Here is a 27,061-nt window from a genome sequence, read left to right as displayed (position 1 = left end):
ATTGATTACCGGAATACTGCGCCTGTGTCCTCTCCACCTATAACGTCAGTCCTGACATACAGTGCTTTTCTAGAGCCGCAATTTACTTACAGTAGTGTAGTGAGTAGTTTATAGACACCAGAGGCACAACCCAAAGCAAACAGTATCAAGAAGTACAGACTGCTTTCACACACAATTTACCACTGTTGTCTCCCCTGGCTGACAAGCAACACTGTTATCATCCTGATACCATCATCTGTTCACACAAACATATTTGCTGGGGGACTTGACTGACAGGCATGTGGGAACATGTTACATAATAGTTCTTTGGATATCACCCCTATTCACACTTCCAACTGATAATGTCCCCTTTCAGATGTTGTATAGTTAATTTACTTACATGGTATAACAGTGACAGGCATGTTTAAGCATGACGGGGGGGGGTTTAATATTTCACTGTAATGTTGTCCCCAGAGTGACAGCAGTGGGATGTGGTTAGAGAGGTGTTAATCATAATTGAGAGATGTAAAGCCAACACAAGAGCTCCTATACACCCACCAGCCTCTATTGTCACATTAATGACAGTGGACAGGCATCAAGGATGCAGTAATGGAAATTCCCATTTAGTATTTTTTCCCATGGTTTTGTTCCCTTTTTATTGTTGCTACTGCGACTTTGATCCCATTCATCCAACAATCCATTGAACTGAACTTGAAGCGTATTAAATGAATGATGCTGGAAGTAGTGGCATATGTTACAATTCATTGGAATTCATCTCTCCCCTTCCTCTCTCCCTTTCTCCCTTCCCCTTCTTTGATGCTGTCTAGGTTAGGCCTGTGTAAAGTAGTGATGGGTAATAACTCCATTGCATTGATTATTAGCTTTCACAATAGAGGTAAGCCTCCTCTGTCTGAGCACAGTTCCATCGTGGAAGGCTGGTATAACCTAATGTGGCATGAAAATAGCTCCTCAATTTTCCTACGCGCAGCCTTTCTAGAAACTGCCCTGTTCCACTCTACAGATGCCTCCGGCCTTTACTGTTTCACTCCCTCTCTCCCAACTTTCTCTCCCTCTGACTCTCATAGCATCCCTACCCATCCAGCCCTCACACACCACAGGCAAGATTCAAAGGTGTGTGAATGTGTGTGTGTGTACACCTATATGTGTGCGCAGGTGCATGTCAGCAGAGAGCTGGGAGGGCATGCAAGGAGAGACACAAAGTCAGATGTAAGGGGAAAAGGAGAGAAATGTAGTGGGGAGCAGGTGGGGGGTCTGTGATTTACACTCAGTGGATTTGAGCATGAAATCAATTTGTGTTTAAGGAGAAGTGAGGCTCCACGAAGCCCATTGTGTGCCACAAATAGATATTAATGCTCTCATCTAAAAGTTAGGAAGAAGGAAGGGTGGAGGAGACAGAAGGTGGTAGGATGGACAAGGGAGAGGAAGATGTAAAGGAAGGAGAAGAACAGTAAAAAAAAAGAAAAGAAATACAGGCATAATGCCAACAGTAGCTACAATGTGAGTAGTAGTAGCAGCAGTAGAAGTGCAACATCTTCAAAACAATGACAAGAAAACATAAAACATTAGATTTTTATTTTTTTTTGCTAAGACCTGTCTGTCAACTGTGGCTGCAACATCTGGAATCTGAAATTAGGGGCCTGTTCTGGGACAAGCTAAAGTTCAAATCACAAACAAATCAAATCACAATCACAAATGGGCTGATCTATTTTAAAATTCTGAACACCTCACAACTTTAAAAAGTTTCTGTAAATTGCATAAACCCTGAGACACAACATGACTATAGTGGGTGAATATGTATGTGTTAATGTAGTAGAAACATGCAGTTGTTGTCAAAAAAGAGACAGAAAAGAGAGGATTTATTTAATTTTGAAACAGCTTTACATTTACTACTTCCTGTACACCTGGGTTTATTGGCCACAAGGGGGCAGTAGAAACAAACTGTGACCACAACAGTGACATACTCTAACCTTTCAGGCTAATTTGGACTGTTTTACGCCTCCAGCAGGAACACAGCAGCATTAGCATTCATTTGGAGTCATGTTTCTGGCCACCAGATCGACGCAAGTCCTTTATTCACTGTACTTTCAGAACTGTTACTACATTCACAATACACATTCATTTCATCCATTGTTATAAAAATTTTGACTATGTCTGCTTTAGTAAAAGAAGTTTGGTATGTGTTTGCTTAAGGAAAACAGGAGGTCTGCATGTAAGAACCAGAATTTGTCCCCTCCAGAGTGTGATTCCTCTAAACTTTCTCACTGCAGGTGGTCAACAGTCAACAAGTTGGCATGTGTGTGTATCTGTGTATTCTTTGACCTCTGGCTTTTCTAGTTTACCTCTATTTTGAAAGAGCTTGTGAGCCACATCTGCTTTAACCAACCTTAACCATCTATTACACAGCTAAAGCCATAGGCTAGAACACCTTACGGCATCATAGGCAACAGCCTAACTTTAGTATTTCCCAACTGAAAAATAGTTTGGAATAAAATTCAGACCAAAATAGTTCTGCAATCTATTTTACACTACATAAGATGTTAAATAATAATGGCTAACATTGCATGTGTAGTTAAAAAATAATGGGCATATTGGGTTTATGACAAGCATTTCTTTTTTTCATATAGGCAGAACTGAGAAGCTGCACCAAGAAGTATGGTAAAGATGGAATGTGAAATATGGAGGCAATTACATCACAGACGACTAAGATAAATGATTGAAGAGATAAAGGGCGCTAGAGGATGAGGCAGAAAAACAGGCTTTTGCAGACAAACATGAGCACTACTCCCAAATCCCCACTTATTTGAATCAAGTGCACGTACCTCTCATTTCTCATTTCCCCTGCTGTCATAAATTCTGCGCTGCATCTCCTGGCTAAGCAAGAGGGGAAAAAAAAAGAAAAGAAAAAAATATGGCAGGAAGCCTCCCCACAGCGAGATGTTCACTACTGTTTGACATGGGTGTTATCATGGGTCATTTACACCTACGGGAAGTGGCAGGATGTTTCAGTTTTATCCTTGCCAAGAATTCTTTTACAGGACACTAAGACTGAACAGGGAACTGATTAATACGGTTGAAAATAGCCACAGAAGATCAGTAGCGATGTAAAACCTGTGTAAACAGCTTAGCGGGCAAGAATTCTGAATAAAAACTGCAGTTAGGACAAAAAAAATAAAACGCAGTGAATGAAGAGGTCAGATGTTTAATGTGTATTTGTTGTGATGAATCCATTTCTTATTTCATATCATTTTGTTTTTATTATGTAGAAGATTGCTTTATTTGACCAATTCACACAAGGTAAGTTGACACTGTATTTCTTTTGATTTCCTGCATATCCCTCCCTAAGTACACACCTACATAAAAGTGCACTGGGTTGACTGTCTTGTAGTGGATTTGCCTTGCAGTGCAGTGGACATTTTTTCATTCGTTTTTGGTAGAAGTATTTGTGTATTAGTCAAATTACTACAAATCCCATCTACTTTACATTGGAGTTAATCATTTTGCAAACTACGCCACTGCTTTGTCACTTTGCCAGTACTTTTTTCAGCTATTCCAGGGATTCATATTTAAATCTAATTGTCATGACTAGCCCCTAAGGGGGCTGTTTTCTGAACACTTTTATGTTTTGAACCCTTTTATGGACATTTTCAGAGTCTTGTTTAGTTTAAGTTTTGTTTATGGTTCCTGTTTTATTTTGAAATCACTGCCCTTGTGTATCTTGTCTTGTTCTACTTCCTGTCTTTGTCTTGTTTCCCTCCATTTGTGATTGTCTGCCCTGCCCTAATTGGTTCCACCTGTTGCCCCTTGCCTTGTGTATTTAAGTCTCGCCGTTTCCCTGTGTTCTTGTCAGTTCGTCTTGTCTCTTGTCTCGTCTCTTGTCCAGTGATCTAGTGTGTTATCCCAAGTCATCCTGTCTCAAGTCAGGTTGTGTATTATTTGTTACTTTGTTTCTTGTTTGGTTTTGGCTTCTCAGGTTGTCTGTTCATGTTTTGTATTTTTGTTTTTGCCTTTTTTCCCTATTCGGGTGATAATTATTTGCTACTTTGTTAGAATAAAAACTATTATTTTTGATTACGTCTGTGTGTTCGTGCATTTGGGTCCAAGTCCTTGCTCAAGTCGTGACAGAATGAACTGACCAGTATGGACTCAGCAAACCCCATCTCTGTGGCTGACTTGAAGCTCAAGTTCTTATGTCCCAAGACCTTGCGGACATGAAAGCGCTCAGTGGAGAGCTTTCGGATGTCTCCTGTTGTCTGGAAACTGTGCCTGACTGTTCCAGCAGCCACCCACAAGCAACTGGGCAAGGAATTTCGCTTGGAAATTGCTCTGAGAGCTAGTTTTAGAAAAACTCTGGTTGGTGGAATTGTTTCCAGAGCTAGCTGAACCGATGGGGGTGTCCCTATCAGATCCAGCTCTGGTTGACACCCAGGGTGTTGCAAAGAAACTTGTCAAGTGCATCTGGGGTAATGTAAAGCCTCCAGCCAGTCTCTCGTGTCCAGTTGATGGCCCAGCCAACTCCTGCTCCAAGTCTCCAATTGGCGGTCCGGCCGACACCTGCCCCATATCTTGAGTCGGCTATCCAGCCGACACCTGCCCCATGTCTCCAGTCAGCGGTCCGGCTGACACCTGCCCCATGTCTCCAGTCAGCGGTCTGGCCGACACCTGCTCCACGTCTCCAGTCGGCCGTCCGGCCGACACCTGCCCCTAGTCTCCAGTCGGCGGTCCGGCTGACACCTGCCCCATGTCTCCAGTCAGCGGTCCGGCCGACACCTGCTCCACGTCTCCAGTCGGCGGTCCGGCCGACACCTGCCCCTAGTCTCCAGTCGGCGGTCCGGCCAACACCTGCCTTTCCATGTCTCCAGTCGGCGGCAGCCGACACCTGCCCCTAGTCTCCAGTCAGTGGTCCGGCTGACACCTGCCCCTAGTCTCCAGTCGGCGGTCCGGCCGACACCTGCTCCACGTGTCCAGTTGGCGGCCTGGCCGACACCTGTCCCATATCTTGAGTCGGTGGTCCTGGTTGGTCAACTGAGCTGCTCCGCCTGTCTGGTCGGCACCCAGGCCGTTTGTCTGAAGTCTCCTGTTCTGCCCTGATTCAGCCTCCAGGCTGTCCGCCTGAGGTCTCCTGTCCTACCCTGGTTTGGCACCAAGGCCGTCCACCTGAGGTCTCCTGCCTCTTTCACCAGCCCTCTGTTTGCTTGCCCCTGGATCACAGTAAACCTCAAGCTCGCATTAGTCTATCTGCACCTAATGTGATGTTGAACAAAATTACTTCAGACTTGTTCGCTGTGGTACATACATACAACTAAAGCAAGTTTGGTGAGTGTGCTTATTCATTTTCATAGCAACCTTATAGAAATGTCTGTAAATCAATGGCTGCCTAGGTACTAACACACACACACACACACACACACACTGTCTCCTAACTGAACTTGACCTCAGCCTTCATGTGAAGGAGGACAGGAGCAAAAGGAGTAGACCAATGGTAATCAATAAAGCATCACATTATTGCTAATCAATCCGCTTGTTGCATTGCTTCTCCTCTCTTCCCTCCCTCACCTATTTCATTTTGACAGTGACTGACATGAGCACATGCAATTAAGTTGCATGTGAATGGTTCTGTGCCACATGAACACACACACATACCATAAGGTGCCCTGTTAGGTATTGAATAGTCAATGCAGCAGAACAGAGCAGAAGCCTTGGTTATTCATGTGTGATAGTGCTGCTGCAGTGGCTCACACAGAGCTGCGTTGCGTGTGTGTGTGTGAGAGAGAGAGGGAGGGAGAGGGAGAGAGGAAGAAATGGAGTGTATGTATGTGTCAGAGGCATGATTATGTGTGTGTGTGTGTGTGTGTGTGTGTGTGTGTGTGTGTGTGTGTGTGTGTGTGTGTGTACACCTGTCAGTTTCAGCAAATTCACTCACCTGTGACGTCCTCATTCTGTCTCTCTGTAAGCCATCACTGAGAGTGCTCCTCTCAAAGGCCCAGGCAGCACACACATATACAGTCATATCAGCCATGGGCAGGTGTTGAGATCATTGACTTCTGAAGAGGATTTCACCTATGGCAGTTTGAATGTGTGCCATGTATTTTCACCCTGGGTAATGAATGCTGTCCTTCTTTCTCTGTCTTCTTGCATGTGTGTATGTATGTCAGAGAGAGAGAGAGAGAGAAAGAGGCAAAGAACAGAAAGATGGGTGGAGGGAGAGAGACTAAAAAAGAAAAAAGAATATGAGAGAGTAAAAAATGAGCTGAATGTGGAGCTTTGCATTTGTCCTTTGCTTCCGAACTGTGCAGTTTCTATCAGCGTCTTCAGTTTTTCTGGGACATCACAGGCTGAGTTTTTGTTGGAATGACAGTGATGATGAATCCTGCAGGACACAAACTCCCACATATGCAACTGGAGGCATCTCTGACAGAGGAAAGCAGCATTCTTCCATCTAGTGGCCACATGAGTGCACACAGGCTTAATGTCAATACAAATCATGGCAACATAGGAACTCTGTAGGTATGAATATGTCATTTGGAGTCCTCCCTCTGTGCCAGAAATACTGCCCTAGGCAGTGCTGCTGCTGGTGTCAGTACGGATGACATCTTCATCAACTTGTCTTGTTGAATAAGAGTTAACAAAGTCCAAACATTTTAATTAGACATCTCCATTCATCCTTTTCATCAGTAGACTGTATCCTGCCCTGCCAATGAACTCCTGGCCTTTTGATTGGTTGTCAACACCCTTCTCAGGGACGCTAATGCCCAGGCAACAGATTCTTGCACTTTGAGGACAAATGTGATGCTAGAACCACCTCCCTACTGCCAAAACCCATTGCTCATCAGCAGTGTGTGTGTGAGAGAGTGTGCATGCAGCAAAACTTATGGGTGTGGGGGTGACATTAGTTACCACATAAAAATGAACAAACACCTCTTGGAAATTATCTGATTGCATCTGTTTTCTTAATATTTTTTTTTGTTGTTGTTATTGTGTATTTCAATGAATAATTCAAATGCACTCAATTAAAAGTGGTGTGTGTGCAGCTGCATGCGTGGGTGTGTGTGTGTATGTGGACTGTGAGTGCAGTGAGCATCACTACTTCTGATGGTCTAACTGAAGAACACAGCTGCCACTTCACAATGCAGTCATACAATTACAGAGTTGACTACTGGCCTGGACACACACTACTGTGACCACACACGCACACTTACACAGCTCAATGTGTACACCCATTTAGATTCACCACTCCTCAGATCACATAATGCTCTGCAGTTTTTATAATTTCAAATTTTGACTCAAAGTGCATAAAGAACCATAAATTAACAGCTGCTCCACCAGAGACACACACAGTAACACCCTAGATATATTTCTATTGGTTATATATTTGCACTTCTCAGCTATGTGTTATATATAGCCTTCTGGTGAATGAATAGAAGCAGGTGCTTTACTTGAAATAAAATTTTATACATACTTTCATTTTTTTTCCTTCTGTCCTCTCAGTTACTTATAACACCTCTAGTCTTTCCCTGAATTTTCTCAGCTCTGACAGGACACTGTCATGTCAACCAATTAATGAACCGCTGTGGACTTTTGGTGCAAAAACAGAGAGTAGGTGGTCACCGAGGTCGAGACTGTCACACATTCACAGCTCTTTTCTCTTTCTCTCTGTTGGAATGTCTCTCTTGTCTTTTCTTGCTCATACTGTTACTGCTGCTACTTTGGCACAACAGTGGGCTCATATGTGAGAGACGGAAACAGGCTTCTTCATTAGAAGAGGTCTTGGCTTCAGTTTTAGAGGATGTGTAGACAGACACTAGGTACTTTAATTTGTGTCTTTCAACTTTTGTAATCTGTGTTCTTGATAATATTTATGAAATTGATGAAAACCATATTTATTCCTACAATTAACATTTAGATAATATTTTAAATTTTCTTCTTCTGTCATAAAAACCACTTAAACTCTGGATGGACTCAGTCACATTTCTTGAGTCAGTCATTGCACTGTTGAATGTGGAACTGATTTCTAGAATTCATGATTTGTTTTCAAGAAATATCAAGTGGTACTGGTAAATATTCCATACAAAAATTAAAATACAGGGGATAAACTGGGACAATACAGACTGATATGAAATCAGACAAAAGGTAAGTAAATAAACAATATAACATATTAAGTGGACTTAATACAGTTCCTAATAATAATAATAATAGCAAAACTAAATATATTTCTACCAAGGCAATTCACATGTTCACATTCTACGTTACAAAGATCTCAATCCCTGACTACGACAAGACGTCAGCGCGTTCCTTACGTCCTGCAGCTCCTGACGGGTAACACGTGATGTCATCACGCATCGTTTCCAAACAATGCTCGGGGAAAAAGCCACGTTGACGATCCAGACAGAAGTGTAGTGCTAAATTGCAGGCACACTAAAGCGGGTTCATTTTTGTTTGTTTATTTTGCTGTGTTTGTCAGGCGCTCTGGTTCCTTCCCTCACGCCCCAGACTCCACGTCGGAGCCGCGATGTCATCACCGCCGAAGGAGAAAGTCGAAACCAAAGGAGGACATCCCCCTGCAGGTAAAGCTTCCCGGGGTTGTTGTGTTATTTTTGAAAGCTTCCTATATGCACGAAGGCCTTTGTTTCTGCACTGTCTCAAGGCAAAAAAATCACATGATGGTGATTAATACTTAATGCTGTCACCACACTGGCAGACGCAGCGACTGACAAAGTGTAAGATTGCAAACGGTGCAATCTGCCATATTTTTAAAATTCGTATATTTCCTTACTTCCTGATTAGCGTGAGATCTCGCAACATGAATAGACATGGTGATATTGTAGTGATATGGATATGGTGGATATCATTCTTATGTAAAGGTTTTAGTTACAATGTTAGTGGTTTCCTGAACGGCGCTGACGTGGAGGTCAAGGGCTTCAGTCTCGTGGATGTTGGCTGCAGAAAAACAGATAAGGTGTACGTGGACATGAGCAGTGTGGCAGAGCACTGGGCCACAGCAGCAGCAACAGCAGGACTGATAGCACAGTAAGATAACAAATACACTCAACCTGTGATTAGAGAGAGGCCCAGAGCTCATACAGGCTGCTGCGTGTTAGTCTTTCACAAACATGCAGGTATATTAGTGTAGTTGTGTGAGCACAGGAGACTGCTGACATTGTCATTTCCATACACAGCCCCTTTGCAGTGAGATCAGAGGTCAAGGTCAGCGGTGGAACAGCTGTCCTGCAGCTGTGAAGAATTCAGTATCTTGATCAACGACACTTTCAGCAGGGTGGCTCCTCACCAGCACTGTCCTTTAAATTCTAAACCTTGGTGGTCTTTCACTTGAGGGATCCCCCTTATGTTAATGTTGTAAATGTTAATGTTATATTGCTGGCAAAGCAGAAAGCATTACTTACTTACAATGCGGCTTGAGTGTTTGTTTTACATCAGTATCTGGGATCTTTGTATTTCCTAATTGTTTAAAATTGCTGCTTTTACATTGATCATTTGTGAGCTCTTGAAGTAATTGGCTTAGTCAGTGTATTAATCAATTTGTGTATTTGTGTGTCCCTGTGTGTGTTGCAGTGAAGGCAGGAGGTATGAGGATAGTGCAGAAGCACCAGCCGGCTCCTACTCCAGAACCATCACAGAAAGATGACAATGAGGAGTATGTCAGCAGCAGGTAACACAGTCTGGGCCCAGAGCCTATGTTTGAAGTGACTGTTAATATTTTTTTGTCTAAAGGTCAATCAAATGATTACAAAGACACACAAAACGACATTAGATGCAAAACCTCCACAAAGGTACTCAAGCTGACTACAAAAAAGCTTAACACATTTGCAGAGATGCAGAATGATTGCAAATAGAGAAAAACAGTTACAAATAGACTCAAAATGACTACACAAAGATGCAAAATGATATCAATGAGATGTAAAATGACTGTAAAGAGACACAAACAACAACAAACAGACAAAATGGCTGCAAAGAGATGCAAAATGTCTGCTAAGAGACACAAAACAACCACAAAGAGGCCTAAAACAACCACAACAGTCAGGTCATTTTGTGTCTCTTTGAGTCTTAGTGAATTCATCTTCTGTAGGAGAGGTAGGGAGTCTGTTTTGTGTGTGTGTGTGTGTGTGTGTGTGTGTCCATGGGCCCATTGTCTCATAATCCATCCAGGCGCACAGTTAAGACACCCGCAAACGCCTACATACATTTACTGAAGTAAAGACTGGTTAAAATACTCTCTCCAGTCTATTTATAAGACAAAAGCAGAACACACAGCAGTTAGATTGAGAAACCGTCTGCGCAATGTACGACTCTGTGCTTGTTTGTGAGTCGGCGACACCCACACAAACAAAAGACACACACTCAAATTGCCAGCTAAGCAATTGAGCTCCTTTCACTTTGCTATAAGGCTAAAACATATGCAGTTTTGCAGCAGACTTGTTGTGCACTCTTGCCAGCTAATTCAGTAAACAACATAATTACCGCATAATTACAGCATTAACTTCAGCAGCCCATTCAGCCAGTTGCTATTGTTTGCTATAATCAGCCTTGGTTTGCATGTTTTGTTATGTTTCCATATTAGAATGTTCAGCTTTTGTTGCTTGAATGCATTGTTTGTACTGAGGTCACTGCAGTGGAGGTAGTGCAACTATTTGCTTATTTTTGGTGTAATCGCATGTGTGTAAAGTGTGTGTGTGTGTCTGCCTGCTGCTATACCCACATATGTCTACTCAATATTCATGAGAACCCATCAGCTATGTGCGTAGCGGTACAGGTGGCATATTCCCACCACATATCAGTCTGTGTGTGTGTGTGTGTGTGTGTGTGTGTGTTAATGAGAGGCGATAAATGAGAGCTGACAAGCAGTGCACAGCAGTGAACAGGGTTCAAGAACATTGGCAACTGTCAAGAATTTTCCCGTGCATGCACTTTATATGTGCAACCTCTCACGCACATTAAGTTCTATTTTTCATGTTTTTCCTCCACGGTACTTGTTGCTAGAAGTTTTTCTTTTTTTTTTTTTTTTTTGGTACAATGCGAACTGGGGTTTCAAAGGTAAATCCCTGCTTTGAAAAGAGAGAACACTCCAGACTATAAGAGAAACCCTTAAGGCTGTCGTCCATCTCAGTTGTAGCACACTCTGGTCAGGGTGTGACCACCATTCCAGCCTGCTGAATACGCACTTCCTCATTTCATTGCGTTTGCGTCACAGGATGTGGAGTTGTACCATTAATCATTGGGGCTGCAGTTAACCATTACCTTGATCATGAAAGGATCTTCTTCTAATTGTTTCTCAAAATAATCAATGAATTGTTTGTCACAAAGTGGTGGGAAAAAAAAGCCTGCACAAGTTCCTAGAGCCTGAGGTAAAACATTCTTATAATCATTCCGTGAATATATTCCAAAGGGCAGAAACTACACGAATCAACATTCAGATTTCCAAGACTATTTTTATGATTGTATTATCTCTATTTTACAGCTTACTGCCTTTATTGCTTCCATTGCTTTCTCACTTAAAGATGTGATAAATGTGTTGTAATAAATTGCACTGGTAGAAGAGACGGTGAAATGCCTGATTTGTAAATTCAATATAAAATTTTGTGGCTGGAAATGTTTCCTGTCTCTTTTCGCTCATGTGCAAACTGGCTACTTGTCTCATGAGAGGCATGCAGAGTCTCATCGTTGCCTGAGTATTTATTCTTCCAAGTATTTCCTTCTTTTTTTGTTTTTTAGAGGTTGCAGTCACTCCTGTTGACCTAGCTGTGTAAATGTATATTAACCTTCCTCCTGTGACACATTTATCTTTAACAAAAACATTATGTGTCTGCTCATCCAAAAAAAAAGATGCAATGCAACTGCAGTCCATCAATAAACACAGTGAAACTCTCACTGACACACACACACTCTTTGTTCCCTCTCCATGTCACACTGAGGAACATCTAGCAGGTGGCCACTGGGTAAATTTCACATTAGTAGCAGCTAGTGAAGCACTGTAGTCTTTGGAACACCTGCCGTACCCAGTCTAGCTGAGATGGACAGATAGGGCAAAGAGGGAGAGATAGGTGGACGGGATTATGGCGAGGGTGAGAAGGAAGGATTATTACAGTACAGGGGAGTGAAGTATGCCGTGGTGATGTGAAGATACAAAAGAGGAAAGGCATTACTCAATAAGAGAGGGAGTAATGGAAGAAGGAGAAGGGTGGCTAGGGGTGAGATGCAGGGAAGGGAAGCAGGTGACCCAGCACAGGCACTGCCTACAACTAACAGGTGAATGTGTTTCTTAAATGCAGCAGGAGTGAATCTACTGAACTTTCAGGTAAAATGTCTCTTTCTTCTGTGGAAAAATGAGAGTAGGAAGAGGGAAGAGATAGAGGAACATATGGTTGTTTCATCAGTCAGCATCTTAGTAAAAACGAATACGAGGCATACAAAGTGCTTGCACATCGTTTGGACGAGACTCTCTGCTAAACGTGCAAAAACTACATGCAGGGCGATCATAGACCTCATGTCGGTTGCAATGTCACCTCTCCTACGTATTTTGGCGAGAGGTGGATATGTTCCAGAGGCTCAGAAAAAGAGAAGGCGGAGCCGTGTGTGTTTGTGTGTATACGCTCGACTAAAACACTGCTGCACACGTACACTGTATGTAGGAACTGTGGTGAAATGTGCAGTAAGCTGAGAGCTCATGGCGAAAAGTTGAGGAGGGATGAGGGGTATTGGAGGGAAAAGCAGGCAACAGGCATCAGTTTCTATGGCAACCACCACCTCGCCCACGGCAACAAACTTTCTGCTGCGCTGAGGCACAGAGAAATGGGTGGGGTAATGGCAGTAGTGGTTTTTAAAGCTAAATACAGAAATGAAAAAAAATACAAATGCATTAATGTGCATTTTACTCTTTGAGTTATTAGTTCGAATTTGCATTCTGTATATCCCTCTCTCTTTTTCTTCCCTTGCTCTCCCTCTCCTTTCTTCTAACCCTTCTCATCTCCGGGCACAAAGCAAATTCCTCCAGGAATTCCTCGCAGCTGTCTACTGCCCCCTGCAGGCTCCCTCTGTCTCCATATGCAGTCAACCCTCCTCCCAGTCATGCCGAGCTACATCAGAGATTTCTGACACTTTTGGTTTGTCACTCCGTGTGCCCTTTTTTGAGGTATCTCTTTCCATTCCACTATAGAAGACCATAGAAAAGATGGAAAAAAAGGTGTCAGTAGCACAATCTTAAGGGAGATGCTTTTGTGTTGTATCTAGATTAAGGTATTGGGGGCTGTAGTAGTGCAATGTTTTAAGTCTGTGATTAAGAAGTCTTAAACTGAGGATCTGTTGTCTGTTTATTACGCATGACTAAAACCTGTCATGTGTCGGTCTGTACAGTATTTTTGTATTTAATCATGTCAGGTGAAAAGCTTGCACTATTGCCTGGTTTTCTGTCTGAAAAAAAGGGGTTCTTTTTTTATATACTTTTGAAGGAATCAGATGCTTGTTAGCTGTCTGTCTCTCTGACAGGCTTACACCCCATCACTCATGTCTGCCTAGACATGTCTTATCTGTCTGCCCTCTGTCTCTCCAGCCTTAAAGCCCCAATCCCAGTAACAACAGGCTAAGTTTGATACTAACGTGCTTCAAATACAATAGTAACTTCTTTTTTTTTTTTTACATCCTTTGTAGTCAATATTTCAGAATTTATCTTCAGATTGCACGATGGAGATAGACATTCTACAGAATAGAGACATGTGACAGCCCAGTGTGGGGTGGATAGCGGCCCACGCTGTCTCAGTATGTGACTACATATCCAACTGAGCAAGCCTGTTCACCTCAACTCTGCTGTGTCACACCTCAGTATAACCTCAACTGAATGCATGTCTCCACGGCACAATGTAAAAAAACAATTATAAGTAAATATTTTAGAACACGTACAGTGGTGGAAAAAAGTTTTCGGACACCCCGTGCATTTGTGATATATTGCCTTAACAATCACTCTTAAGTTTCCAAGTGCAATTTGTTTTTGTACAGTCACAGCCACAGTACTAATCCAATCCAAAAATCAGCCATTAAAAACTTAAAGTTGATTAGCTCCATAAAAATACTTAAGAAATTTTGTGTATTGTGATACCACTGACCCACTAATGAAGATCATCCTTTTTATTGAAGACAATTTTTGTTAGGGTGCTTTGTGTCTATATAAAGCCACCACATTGGAAAGTTCTTCAGATCAAAAATTGCTAAAACAAGGGATTTAACACAAGAAACACGCCTAAAGATAAAGATTCTCAGCCAGGAAGGGTACAGCTGCTGCCAGATAGCCAGAAAGTGCAGATGCAGTCCTTCAGCAGTTAGATACACACTGCGGAAATATAAACAAACAGCTTGGAAGACAAACCAAGATCTGGGCATCCAAGAGTGTCTTCAGTGAGAAATGACCACATCCTGATCCGCATGTGCAGGGAAAACCACCGAATGACATCACGTGAGCTAGGGCTGGGCGATATGGACCAAAAGTCATATCCCGATATCTTCAGGCTGAATATCGATTTACGATATATATCCCGATATTTTTATCACAAAGTGAGAGCAAATGTTCAGTCAAAGTCAAAGCCAAATATGACATGTCACATGTCACGATTAATTTATTTAACCTCTATTTAACAATCAGTTTTTCAACAGAGACCTGGTCGAAATAGCAGCATAAAACACAAAGTAAAACACCAATAGCCAAGTGTAATATGTGACCGAAGCACTGCATCCTCAGCCACCCATTCAGCTCTGGAAGCGGTGCTGAGAGCTCCAGGTTAGCAGCTTGCTTGGATCAGATCAGATCAGAATCAGAAAAAACTTTATTAATTCCCGTAGGGAAATTTTTTGAAGTCACACGAGATAGCAATGAATGCACTCGGGTGCGGAGTCTGTAACCGGGCTATTGCAGAGTGAATGACGTCACACGCGGTGTTTGGGTTTGCAGAGGGGGGAACATAAACTGCCACCATGATAACATGAGAAAACTCCCTGGGCAGATAATATGGACGAATTCCGACAGCACACAGTTCAACATCCGGGCCACAGATGCTCTCCTTCACGGTGATGTGAGCGGGGTTACACCACCGATTATTCACCAGAATGGCAAGCCCTCCTCCTTTGCGCTTACCGCTCCTGACGCACTGTCGGCACGGACCGTGTGGAAGCCCCTGATGGTAGCGTTATCATCAGGAACATCCTGGTGCAGCCATGTCTCCGTGAAGCACATCACACTACACTCACGATACTCCCTCTGACTCTGGGCCAGCGCCATCAGCTCGTCCATCTTATTTGCGAGGGACCTCACGTTCCCCATGATGATAGAGGGGAGACACGGCTTAATACTTCTCCTTTGATGTTTCAGAGCCTCCCTCTTCCTCCGTAACTTTTTGTTTCCTCTGCATCCCCAGTGTGTCTTGCGCCAAATTTCAACAGGGATCTCCTCTTGCCTTGTCAGTGAAAAAGCCGGCTTGAGGTCTAACAGCTGATCCCTGGTGTAAACAATGCGGGCCATGTGGTGTTGTTGCGTCGCTATGCCGAAAAAAAGTAACGCAACGGCAGACAAAAGCCCCAAAAATCTCACAACCCACATGTCTCAGTGTGATGAAAAGAAAGTAATCCAACGTATTAAAGAAAAATAACGAAAAGTGCCTCAAAGATAAGAAAAGTAGAATAAAAGTGAAAGAAGATCGGGAGCTGCCGTAACAGGCTGCACACGTAGTGATGCATGCGCACTGGATGGATCAAGGATCACAGCGCAAGTTTGAACTATATCGATATATACGATATGGCCTAATTTCATATCCCATTTAAAAATATATCGATATATCTTTTATATCGATATATCACCCAGCCCTAACGTGAGCAACAGTGGTCAAACCAAACTGGTGTCCAGTGTTCCACCCGCACTGTGCGTGGCCGACTCCTACATCATGGCTTAAACAGCAAGGCTGTTAAGAAGCCCCTGATAAACAAGAGGCAGAGGTTAGCTCGGCGCCACTGGGCCCAAGCACACAAGAACTGGACAGCCAGGAACTGGTAGAAGATTCTGTGGTCGGATGAGTCCAGTTTCCAGCTTAATGCTCCTCGTGCTAATGTGAGGGTACGCAGAATGCCAGGTGAGGCATTATCTTCAGCATGTACAGTACCTACTGTCAAGCATGGTGGAGGCAGTATCATGGTATGGGGATGTATGAGTGCTGCTGGAGTTGGTGATGGCACATTGAACTCTGCTAAGTATTGTGCCATTCTCGAAACCCACGTGCTCCCCTCTGCACATGCACTGTTCCGTTGAGGTTGAAACTGGATGTTTCAGCAAGATAATGCCCCTTGCCACGCATCCAGGTCAAGTAGAACTTGGCTGCAGGAGCACCCAGGTCTTAGAGTGGCCAGCTCAATGCCCGGACATGAGCCCCACTGAAAATCTTTGGTGGATTATCAAAAGATCTGTTTCAATGCAGAAACCAAAGAATTTGGAAAAATTAAAAACAGTAATTCAAGAAGAATGGGAGAAGATTACCCCTCAACAGTGTGAAAGGCTCATGGAGAACATGCCAGACAGGATTAAAGCGCTACTGTGTGCTAATGGCAGGAGTACTAAATTTTAACTTTGTTATGTGATGGTTTACTTATTTTTTGTTCAGTTTTGAACGCATTCTTTGCTATTTGTTAACTTTGATACCAACAATGTTGAGAACTGACATGTTGACACTATCAAGAATTTAGTTTTGCTATTTTTTTTCTTGATAACAATAAACAAAAGAAATCATTTGTTTTGTTCGTATCTGTCTGATGCAGCCACACCTTGTGAAATACAAAAAAGATTTTTTTTTTTCTGCAAATATTTCATGATAATATTTGAGATTGTGTAAAATTTTAAGGGTGTCCAAAAACATTTTTCCACCACTGTACAAGTCATTATAAAGATGATTTACCTGTTAAATGCATCACTTAAAAAAAGAAGCTTAGTTCGCAGTTAGAAGGGCCTGATAGAATAAACAAGGCAATCTGAGATCCTGTAATTCTAGCACTACAGCATTTTCTATCGTGTGTCTAAAGAGAGCAGATACATCTGCTATGCAGCGTAGTGCTCCGCCAGATCAGCTTTCCTCCTGCACTCGCCATATGCAGATTTACTCTTCCATTTATTCACATATCGTTAAATTATTTCGGACTCCACTTTCAAGCCAAATGTTAGCTCACAGCTTTCAGAACATTCATTAGAATGAGGAACACTTTTGGTGCTAATATGCTATGGTTTTGGTTAATTGAATTGCTAATAGACCAACCTCTCAACCCCACATTTTGATTTTCAAGTGGCAAGTGAGGAATAATCAGTGAAATTCAACATATTTGAGCGGTTAAATTAATTGCAAGGTAAATATTCTGGTTGAGATAAGTAGCAGGAGGCAAATCAGCGCCAAGATGGGAATTACTTAGATGGAGGTGAGTCTGATGTGTTGAGAATCCATAACTGTTAATTGACTGCGATTAAAAAGTTATGCATGAATCCTAAAAAACTGAAAAGTAACAGATGTTTTGGGTGTTATGGAAACCAAAGTGCTTAGATTCTGGAGTTTTTAAGGTGGTTAACACAACTGTACTCTTTTTGCCCGGGGGGGAAGGGATGAGGGGGTGATGACACCATAAAATGAGATAGCCCTCGTTTGTCACGTCAAGGTCGATACTTACCTCAGGTTCCGCATTCCTCCTCCTCATCTTTTTCTCAGCCTCCATCCTTTCCTCTACGTCTGAGTGAGCGCTCGCCTCCCTCTCTCCCCCATCCTTTCTTTTCTCCTACCCTCTAACAGTCTATTATGATATAGGTATTTATTCTCCCTCCCTGCCCTCTCACCTCCCCTTGCCACTCCTCCCCCTCTCCTCTGTCTGCACTGACCTGCCTTCACCCCTCATCCCTTTTTTTCCACCCTTTGCTTCATTTTCCTCTCTGCTTCTCCTCCTTCCCAAATGCTTTCTTTGTAATCATCTTCCTCTATTACTCTCTTCTCCAGTTTTCTCCCTCCCCTCCCACTCTCCCCCTCTCTTCTCATGCTTTCCATCCATCCAGAAGCTGTGAGCCCCAGTGTTTGGCCAGGATGAATGGGAGCTATTTAAGCTGCTGGCAGGTCCATCCGGTGTGTGTGTGTGTGTGTGTGTGAGAGTGTGTGTGTGTGTGTGTGTGTGTGTGTGTGTGTGTGTGTGTGTGTGTGTGTGGGTGTGTGTGTGTGTGTGTGAGAGTGTGTGAGTGTGTGTGAGTGTGTGTGTGTGTGTGTGTGTTTGTGTGTGTGTTTGTGTGTGTGTGTGTTGCCAGAGAGAGTAAGACTGTGGGTGTTATGTGTTGTGACAACATAAGGATGTTTGTGTTTTGGCATTGTTTTACTTCTTGGTTTTTGATGTAGCCAGATGGGTAAACTTTTAGAAATGGTGCCATACTGCATAGACAGTAAGTTGTACCCTTGACCTGTGCAGTATCTGATTGAATTACACACACAACCTCACACTGAGTAAAGCCCAAGGCACAACTTACTCTCTGCTTACTGCCTCCCATATTATTATGAACTCATATATATATATATATATATATATATATATATATATTTTTTTTTTTTAATCGTTCTCTTTATCTCCCTTTTTTTCCTTTTTAGTCCACCAAAGGCCCCTGTGATTGTGTCTGGAGTGGTTACAAAGGTAAGTTACACATATATACACACATTAAATTATGTACAGTTTATTGTGCATTAATTAATTTAATTTCTCAGCATCTTGCAATATAATGAGCCACCACACAAAACCACCAGCACATGAAAAATGACCACAGAGTTAAATGGACACCCTTCTGACACAACAACAAAAATTGGACATGACAAGATTTACATATCCAGTTGGTCATTTTATTGCAAAATGCTGGACTGCATTATATTTTATAGGTGTTGTTTTAAGTGCATTGACCACTGTGTGTGTGTTTGTTAGTTTTATCAGCCTTGAACTGTCACTTTGAAAAGTGGGGCTAAAGTCTGTGAATAGCCATGCTTGTTTAATTCTTTTTGAATGTTTGTCTTAGATTTAGTGTGTGAGTGCACATACGTGTGTGTGTGTGTGTGTGTGTGTAGCTGTTGTCGAGGGCTGAAAAAGTGTCCTTGACTCCCTGGATGGCTCTGTTCCCTGCCTTGTGTGTCTGTGTGTGTCAGACCAGGCAGATTGTTTGCGGAAGATTGCTGCGATATCAGCTAGGTGGCAGGCATCCCATTTGTCCCCCGATCCTCCTCTAGCCTTCCCATTCGCCCCCTATCACTGCCATCGAACCCAGAGGCGGCGAGCGCTGCACAAAGCCTCAGAAAAAAGCCTTTTAGGAGCCAAGTGAAACACCTCTTCCTATTCTGTTCTCCCTCAAAATACACATAATTTGTCCTCATGTCATACCAAGACATCATCTTACAAACAAAAAAAGTCCTTGACAGGATATCAAAGGAAGAAAAAATATATTTTAATGTTTTTTTTTTCATTATATTACATTGTAACACATTGATGAAGAGGTCAACATTCAGATTTTTTCAAAGAGAGAAACTGAACATATTGAGTGAAACATTTCAATGTCAGTTGAAATGTTTCAGTTTCAACTGATGTTTATTATAGCTTGAAATCACAAAGTATGTCTCAGATGGCTGTATATTGAAACAAAACAACAATAACTGTTAGGAAAATACAAAAAAATGTGAAAAATAAGACTTATAAGACATTATACATATAAAAAAAACAGAACTATTAAAAATTATTCAAAAATACAACATGAAATATGCACACCTGACTCCTGTACATTTATACTTGGATACAGACAAGAGGGCATATACAAAAACGTGAAACATATAGCAAACGTACACAGTGCGCCCACTCCAAACTAGAAACAAACGGACCAATCATAGCACAGACTAAATCAGGTTGAAGGCTCATGCAAAGAGATGTATTTGGAGTTTACTTTATAGCAAGTCAGCCAAGCTATGATTCCAGAGGAGAGGGGCTTTGTAAGAGAAAGACTGCCACCTACTGATGTTCCATTTATTTTAGGAGTAGTTAGGAGACGGGCACTTTGTGATCGCAGAGGCCTAGCAGGTATATGAGTGACCAGAGGTCAAAAGTAGGTTGAAGTATTTTCATTTCTCTACCTTCTAAGATTTCTTCCATTTTAACATTTTTAATGTATTTTAAGAAAAAAATGAGCTTGAAAAAGTAGAAAATATCACATTACTTCCCTAGATAGATAGTGTAGCTGTGAAAAGAAATAGTGAAAATGAAGTATGAAACATGCCTAGCCAATCACCATGACTCCATTCACGGTGTAGCGCAGTAATAGAGTTCATTTGTTGCATTCCCTCCCATACCTCTGCTTCAATGGAATGGAGATAGAGAGAAGCTTTGAGCTAGAGAAGAGAGACGAAGGGCAATTGGAGGTCAGATCCATCCACATCCCATACAGTTAGTGGTGGAATTGGCTTTAAATGAAAGACACACACACACACACACACACACACAGACACAGTAAATGTTTTGTGCCACCTACACACATTCGCCAACATGCAAAAAAAAAACCTAGCGCATAGCCGCACATACAGAACAAAACCAACACACACATACAGAGAGGATTAGGGTCAAGCAAGGATGGGGTGGGTGAGTGAAGTTCAGCAAAAGGCTTATAGACACAGGCAATGTGTGTTTCCATATGTGTGTGTGTGTGTGTGTGTGTGTGTGTGTGTGATGTAGATCGTTTATTAAATTGGTTATATAACTTTGTCCATGTGGACATTACTAAGAATTTAGAATACTAAGCAGCCATGTGTTTGGTTATTATATTTATGTTGAAGTAGGAACTCACACATGGCGACGTAGATGAAGAAGATGAAGTTTGGCCTTGTAGATGAAAAAAATTCAAACTATCAAAAATAATCCACTTATTCATGCATGCGGCAAAGAAATGTATGTTTAATGTATGCTTTTCATAAATGCAGCATTTTAGCAGCTGGTTTCCTGGCTTTAACCAAGCTCACCACCCACTATGTTGCACGTAAAACCTTTTTTTACACTCAAAAATATGTGAGTGTGCAGTGTTACATCTATAAATTTCACTCATCCACTTGAACTGATGTTTCTGTCGAAAATGGGGTCAGTATGAAGAAGGCAAGAGAGAGAAAAGAGCGGCATGAAAAAACAGGTAAATTAAGGTGAGGACTTAAAAAAAGAGAAACTGAAACATTGAGGACATAAGAAAAAAGAAAGCAGTCAGGTAGAGATTAAAAAAAAGGAGAAGGAATTAAGGAAGGAACTGAATCATAATTGTAGAAAGTCGCTGATTAAAATTCTGCATTCTGTGTGATCAAATTCCTTCTTTGATCCGATTTAGAAGCGAGGCTGTTTATGGGCATGTTTTTTTTCGTGGAATAAGAGATTGAGGTTGCGGAACAGATGAGCGGGGACAGATAAGTGCTTCATACTGTACCCTTCGTTCACTTTGGGGATTTCATCATTGTTATTATTATGTTTGTCAGAGGTGAAGGGTTTAAATATGGGGCATAAAGTGCACATACTGTACACATTCATAACAGCATTAAACTGCACACATTTTCACACTTAGTTTTCACCAACCAACATTAAGGTAATTCCAAGAAATAATATATATGAACACTATCCACTTATATGCTTCATATTGATGACTTTCCCTTAATTATTGTAAATTCTACTTGCATTAGTTGCATTATTATTGTCTATTATCTATTAGCATCTAATAATGATGAGCTCTTATTGCTTACAACCACATCACTATGCCGCGGTTTAATACTTAACTGGTTGGATATTTACTGTGCTGTATGTTGCTGCACAGTAAATATCCAATATATCCGAACCATTGAAGGCAGCGCCTGTTTGTGCTCTAATGTCCTGTTGACGGGCTTTGTTCTGTTCAGGGTGACAAGGACTTCACCCCGGCAGCTGCCCAGGTGGCCCACCAGAAGCCCCAGCCGTGTGTCCCCAAGCTGCCTCCTGCCCAGCACATCAACCAGCACATCCACCAGCCCCGCAAGTGAGCCAAGCAGCAGCAGGCTACAGTGGCTACGCTAACTCCACCAGCCAGCCTTCCAAATGGAACACATGAGATGAAGGTGTTTCCCCACTGGGCACAGATCTCCTCCAAATAATCAGAGTAATTTTTGCTAGCCAAATTCCAATACAGCTATTGTAGAAGTCCCACTCTTTACATCCTTGCTGCATTGGTGCTGCACTTTTAGTTCTGCAATGTGGGGCCTCTCCTTAAAAGGGGTTGCGCTCACAGTTGTAAAGTCTTAAGATGGTGTAAATTGGCAGAGGGTCTTCTAAAATGGCTATGTATGTTGGAATTGATCTTAGATTTAAGTCTGTGGGGGGGGGACTCTCTCTCAACCAATGTGCTGACCAATAATGGATCACCACAACCAACCGATCACTGCAAACCCATCAATCAGGCCAACTAACCAACCAATCACCTCACAGTGATTAGCCCAAAGCTCCATCCTTCTACCTATGATCTTCACAGACCAAAAGAACCAATCAACAAATCACGCGCTGGTCACCAGTTTTACATCATCACCACAAACCAAAAAGAACACAATGCAGCCTCTAAATTACGAGAACCTGTTCAGTGTGAGCATGTGATTGAGATTCTCACCAACTTGCACGCATAGACCAGAGAAATCTAAACTAGTTACACAAGAGCATTAACCAGTTATTAGCCTAAATGCTAAGGTTACCAACTTTTTTTTGAAAAACATTCCATTTGACCTTTTCCCCCCATATCCCCACCAGAAATGTCCATCAAAATTAGAGATATAGTGCCTGCAGTTGAAATTTGTTAATATATTCCCTCTTAAGAAGAAATTTGACATTTTTTGATTTTATAGATGCCCTAGAAGGAGATGCAAAACATGACCCATTTCTCTGTAATGATGGCTGTTATCACCAAAATAGCTGCTTGATGCATGTCATTAATGTCATGACTCAAGATGGCTACCTACAGTAGAAACTAATTTTGCTTTTCGGCCATAGAAAAAAACTGCCTGGCTTTTGCTACAATTTCCTCCTGTGTCACTGTTATTGCCTTTTTTTGAACAGGGAAGAGCCTTACTCTTTTCTGATCTGCTCTCCAAACAATGATAACAAATTTAAATGCAAACTCAACCTGCTTCATCATAAAAGTTTCCCAGCAGTGCCTTATTGTTTGGATGCTTCGATGTTTTGACTTGTTTGACCCGCGCAGATTTGCATTTTATCTCCTACACACCAGAGTCAGCTGGGATGAAAATGGGGGCAAAAATGGAATGAAATCTAAAGAAAGCTAATTACTGTGAAGCAGCTGCGGGATGTTAACATTAATGTTAACCTTAACACCACAAGGGAGTTTCTGTGCTTTATTATGAGCTGAACAAATCATTGCAGAGAACAGTGGGTCAGGATAGTGAGACTCTTGGCTGTAAAATGAAGGTGAAGACGTTAACATATTAGGAAACCAGCACAACACGTTCCATAGAAAAGTGTTTGAACAAATATTTCAACCATGTGACAGTTTATCAGTATACAGAAAATGCAATATTTTGTTATTTCCACAAGTCAGGGTATCTGCAGATATGGCTCTTGGCATATCAGGAATCTGTATCAGCCTCCCCCCTCTAAAAAAAAAAAAAAACAACAATCCAGATCAGAATTTCCCTAGAAATTATACATATCAACACACACAACCACACACCACCCTTTTCCTTAATCACCCGTTCCCTTACACTCAAGTGTCACTTGTTTCAACACTAATGTTCAGGTTTCCAGGAAAGAAAAGAAAAAAGAAATTTACCTTTGCCAAGAATGAATGATCTCCTATGTTAATTTAATTAAGTATAAAAGAGTTTTTATTTTTTGTTTTTTTTCCTCAGTTCTTTTGTTCATGAGTAAATTGTTCAAATTGTACAAATCTTTAGTCACTGAGTGGACTTAGGTATTAGGTGTGGTTGTCATAATAAATAAAGATATAGACTATCTTGAAAATTGTCTTTTTCGGCTTGTCTTTATTTGAGTGAAGGAGGGATTCCTGGACACAAATCTTGTTGTCTTGAGGCTCACTTGAAGCATAAAAAAAGATTTTTAGTTCTGTGCCAGATATTAAAGGAATGTTTTTTTTTTCTTTTTAAGTTCAAACTAGTCCTGTTCATCTAGAGTATTTGAGCATCCCATGGTGAATTAGCACCCTGCACTGAGGGATTAGGGCTCAGCTGGTGTTTGAAAATGAAACAGAAGCATCTCTCTAGGAGCTTTTTTGTTTTTTTTGTTTTTTTTCCTTCAGCACACACACACACAGTGCACCAGGTCTTAGTGCATGTAATCCATCTTTACACAAGCATCTGCAACCAGGTGTTCTGTCAGCTTATGTTAGCCCAATAAAACCAGCCAGTGCTGGCTTAGTTGGTACATATCTCTGTCAGCAAGCTGAAACAGCCCATTAAAGCAGATGCATTCTCCTTGACTCTCCGTGTTTGTATATAGTTCTCTCAAATGTGGCAGACTTCTCATCTCCTGCCATGCCTTATTAGACTGACTGGAGGAACACAGTTGAGTGAGACTGACACACTGCTAAAAATGTATCATGCTGCCCTGCTCAGGGATTTCAGGTTGTATGGAATAAGTATCAAAATGTGTTCTTAAATACTCTTAAATACACTTTTGGCCAGGATTAAATGTAATTGCCTGTCTAGCTGGTAAACATTAGGTCAGTATTTAGCACACAATACTGACCGTATTTAGCACACAATATTGACACTGCAAAGATTAGTTCACTTATAATTATGCAACAGAAGCTGCCAGTCATATTGCTGCAAAAGTACTTTGAAAAACCAAGTAAATGTAATCAGTGTTTGTCTATTGAAATTTAACATATTTAAAATTGTCTATTAAATATGTGGGTTTAGTACATCATTTAATAAGTATGTATGGAAACAACTTTGTTGACTGGCTTAATGGCTGGTTCATATCAGGACTGGGACCCAGTAATGTGCCATAAACCTGTGAGCACGATGCCCCTTTTGTGGGTATATTTAGGAGGGATATCCAAAAAGACCACTTTCTGATAATCATGTGTCAGCAGGCAAAGGGGGAAATGAGATTATCTGTTTATGTCAGTCGAACTCCCAAATTTTTTCTTTTTTTTTAGGTGTCTTCCAACACCAGGAAAACAGTCAAGGTTATGGCACTTTACAGCACCAAGACATTCTCATTTAGTGGGACTTTTATTACATTAGCCTTCAGTACACACCACTAGCTGTTGGCCATATGGACCCCAAGAGCATTGAAACCGGCTCCAACTAGCTGAGGCTGAAAATCTTCCACCAACGCCTCAGTTTACTCAGTCAACAGGTGACATTGGGTGGAAAAGGTATTTCAGTCAGGTCAGGACCACTCTGGATGTGCTCATGGTCATGTTGATAAGGCAGCAGGGCCAAAATAACAGTTACAGTGACATTTTACTACCTAACCCAAACTGCTTTCTCCTCCAACTCCGATTTTTTTTTCCTTTATTAATATTCCAGGCATCACACATTGCCATGGGTGGTATTCCTAAAACAGCACATTGACAGAATTTTATGTAAAACTAACCTATTTTCCGTAATGTTGCAGCTGAAAATGTCTACCAGAAGGTATAGTGCAGTACATTTTTTTTTTGCTTTTTTTTATCACGTTTGGTGTTATCAAAACTCCTGGGACAGGATTTTTTTTTTTTTCCACTTTTTTTCCCCCATTTTTTACCACTGAGGGCACCACCACATAAGGTTCATTCTTTGTTTGCACACTGTAGATAATTTTGATGGCGGTTTAATTTTATAACATGATCATTTATTCATATTTTTCAGCTTCTCAGAAATGGAATTCATTAAGAAGGACCTACTTTATCCTCAACTGGATCAGAATATGATTTCAAAGAACATGAAAAAAAAATTAAATATATAGCTCTCATACCTTGAGGAATGGGACAGATTACATTTTCCTTGTGACTGTAGGGATAGTGTTTTTTAGCAGGTTTTGTTAATGAATAAGGCACAGATCTGGTTGATTAGGAGAAATTAAATATTTTAATATTGCTCTTGTAGCTTGCAATTTTAACTCCTCTGTTCTATAAATTCAGCTACATGAAGATAGCGCTTCATATTAATCCTTGGTCATTTGTTGGCACATATTTTAAAATAATTAATGTTTTATACTTAAATATTCAAGATCTGACAACATTGTACAGTGACTATTTAATGATTTACAGCTGTGTTGTATAACATATGCAATATTACATGTTAATTATTACTTAAATACAGGTGTGACATCTGTTTCATTATTTGTCCTCATTAATTTTTCAGTGAAAATGTCACAACCCTAATGACGTTGCTATTATTAAGCATCGTGTCATAGCTTGTAAATAATGTCTTGTCTATAATAATAATGTCTATCTTGTCATGCCATTTGGGTTGACCAATGTTCCTGCGGTGTTTCAGTGAATGATAAATGATGTATTGAGAGATTTCCTGGGTCATTTTGTGTTTGAATACCTTAATATCCTCAGAGTTCCCGACCCCAGCCAGCAGTTCGTGGTTAAAGTAGATGCCTTCAGTGACAGGGCGGGTGCTGTCCTCTCTCGACGCTCCGCCAAGGACAACAAGCTGCATCCCTGTGCCTTCCTATCACGGAGGCTTTCGCCGGCTGAAAAGAACTACAATGTTGGGAACCGTGAGTTACTGGCAGTCCAAGTTGCCTTGGAGGAGTGTAGGCATTGTCTTGTCTTACAGGCCAGGGTCCAAAAACACCAAGTCAGATGCCTTGTCCCACCAGTTTGACCCCGAGCCTACTGCCACCCGGGGGTCAAAAGGACCATGCATGCCATTTCCCAGAGGTCCTGGTGGCCCTCCATGGAGCGGGAAGTGCGCAAGTATGTGGAAGCATGCACCGTCTGTGCAGATGGGGTTGCTGCAGCCGCTCCCTATTCCCTCTCGTCCTTGGTCGGACATATCTCTGGACTTCG

The 27,061-nt window shown here is 41.6% G+C and overlaps 1 protein-coding gene across 1 annotated transcript; it reads left to right on the top strand.

Moving 5' to 3' along the window:
* The first annotated feature begins 8,325 nt into the window (after window positions 1-8,325).
* Window positions 8,326-23,725, top strand: LOC121200844 (death-associated protein). The gene is made up of 4 exons (XM_041066368.1): window positions 8,326-8,561; window positions 9,568-9,664; window positions 18,645-18,687; window positions 21,951-23,725. The coding sequence occupies exons 1-4, from the start codon at window positions 8,507-8,509 to the stop codon at window positions 22,068-22,070; spliced, it is 315 nt and encodes a 104-aa protein (XP_040922302.1). The 5' UTR covers window positions 8,326-8,506; the 3' UTR covers window positions 22,071-23,725.
* Window positions 23,726-27,061: the final 3,336 nt, after the last annotated feature.

The sequence above is a fragment of the Toxotes jaculatrix genome, chromosome 20, assembly GCF_017976425.1.
Source record: "Toxotes jaculatrix isolate fToxJac2 chromosome 20, fToxJac2.pri, whole genome shotgun sequence".
NCBI classification, from domain to species: domain Eukaryota; kingdom Metazoa; phylum Chordata; class Actinopteri; family Toxotidae; genus Toxotes; species Toxotes jaculatrix.
This window is presented reverse-complemented; position numbering and strand designations above follow the sequence as displayed.

Excerpts from the sequence above, each read along its gene's own strand:
- LOC121200844 (XM_041066368.1), top strand. The coding sequence starts at position 8,507 with ATGTCATCACCGCCGAAGGAGAAAGTCGAAACCAAAGGAGGACATCCC. Across the intron at positions 8,562-9,567 it reads AGGAGGACATCCCCCTGCAG|TGAAGGCAGGAGGTATGAGG; the intron begins GTAAAGCTTCCC and ends TGTGTGTTGCAG. Across the intron at positions 18,688-21,950 it reads TGTCTGGAGTGGTTACAAAG|GGTGACAAGGACTTCACCCC; the intron begins GTAAGTTACACA and ends TGTTCTGTTCAG.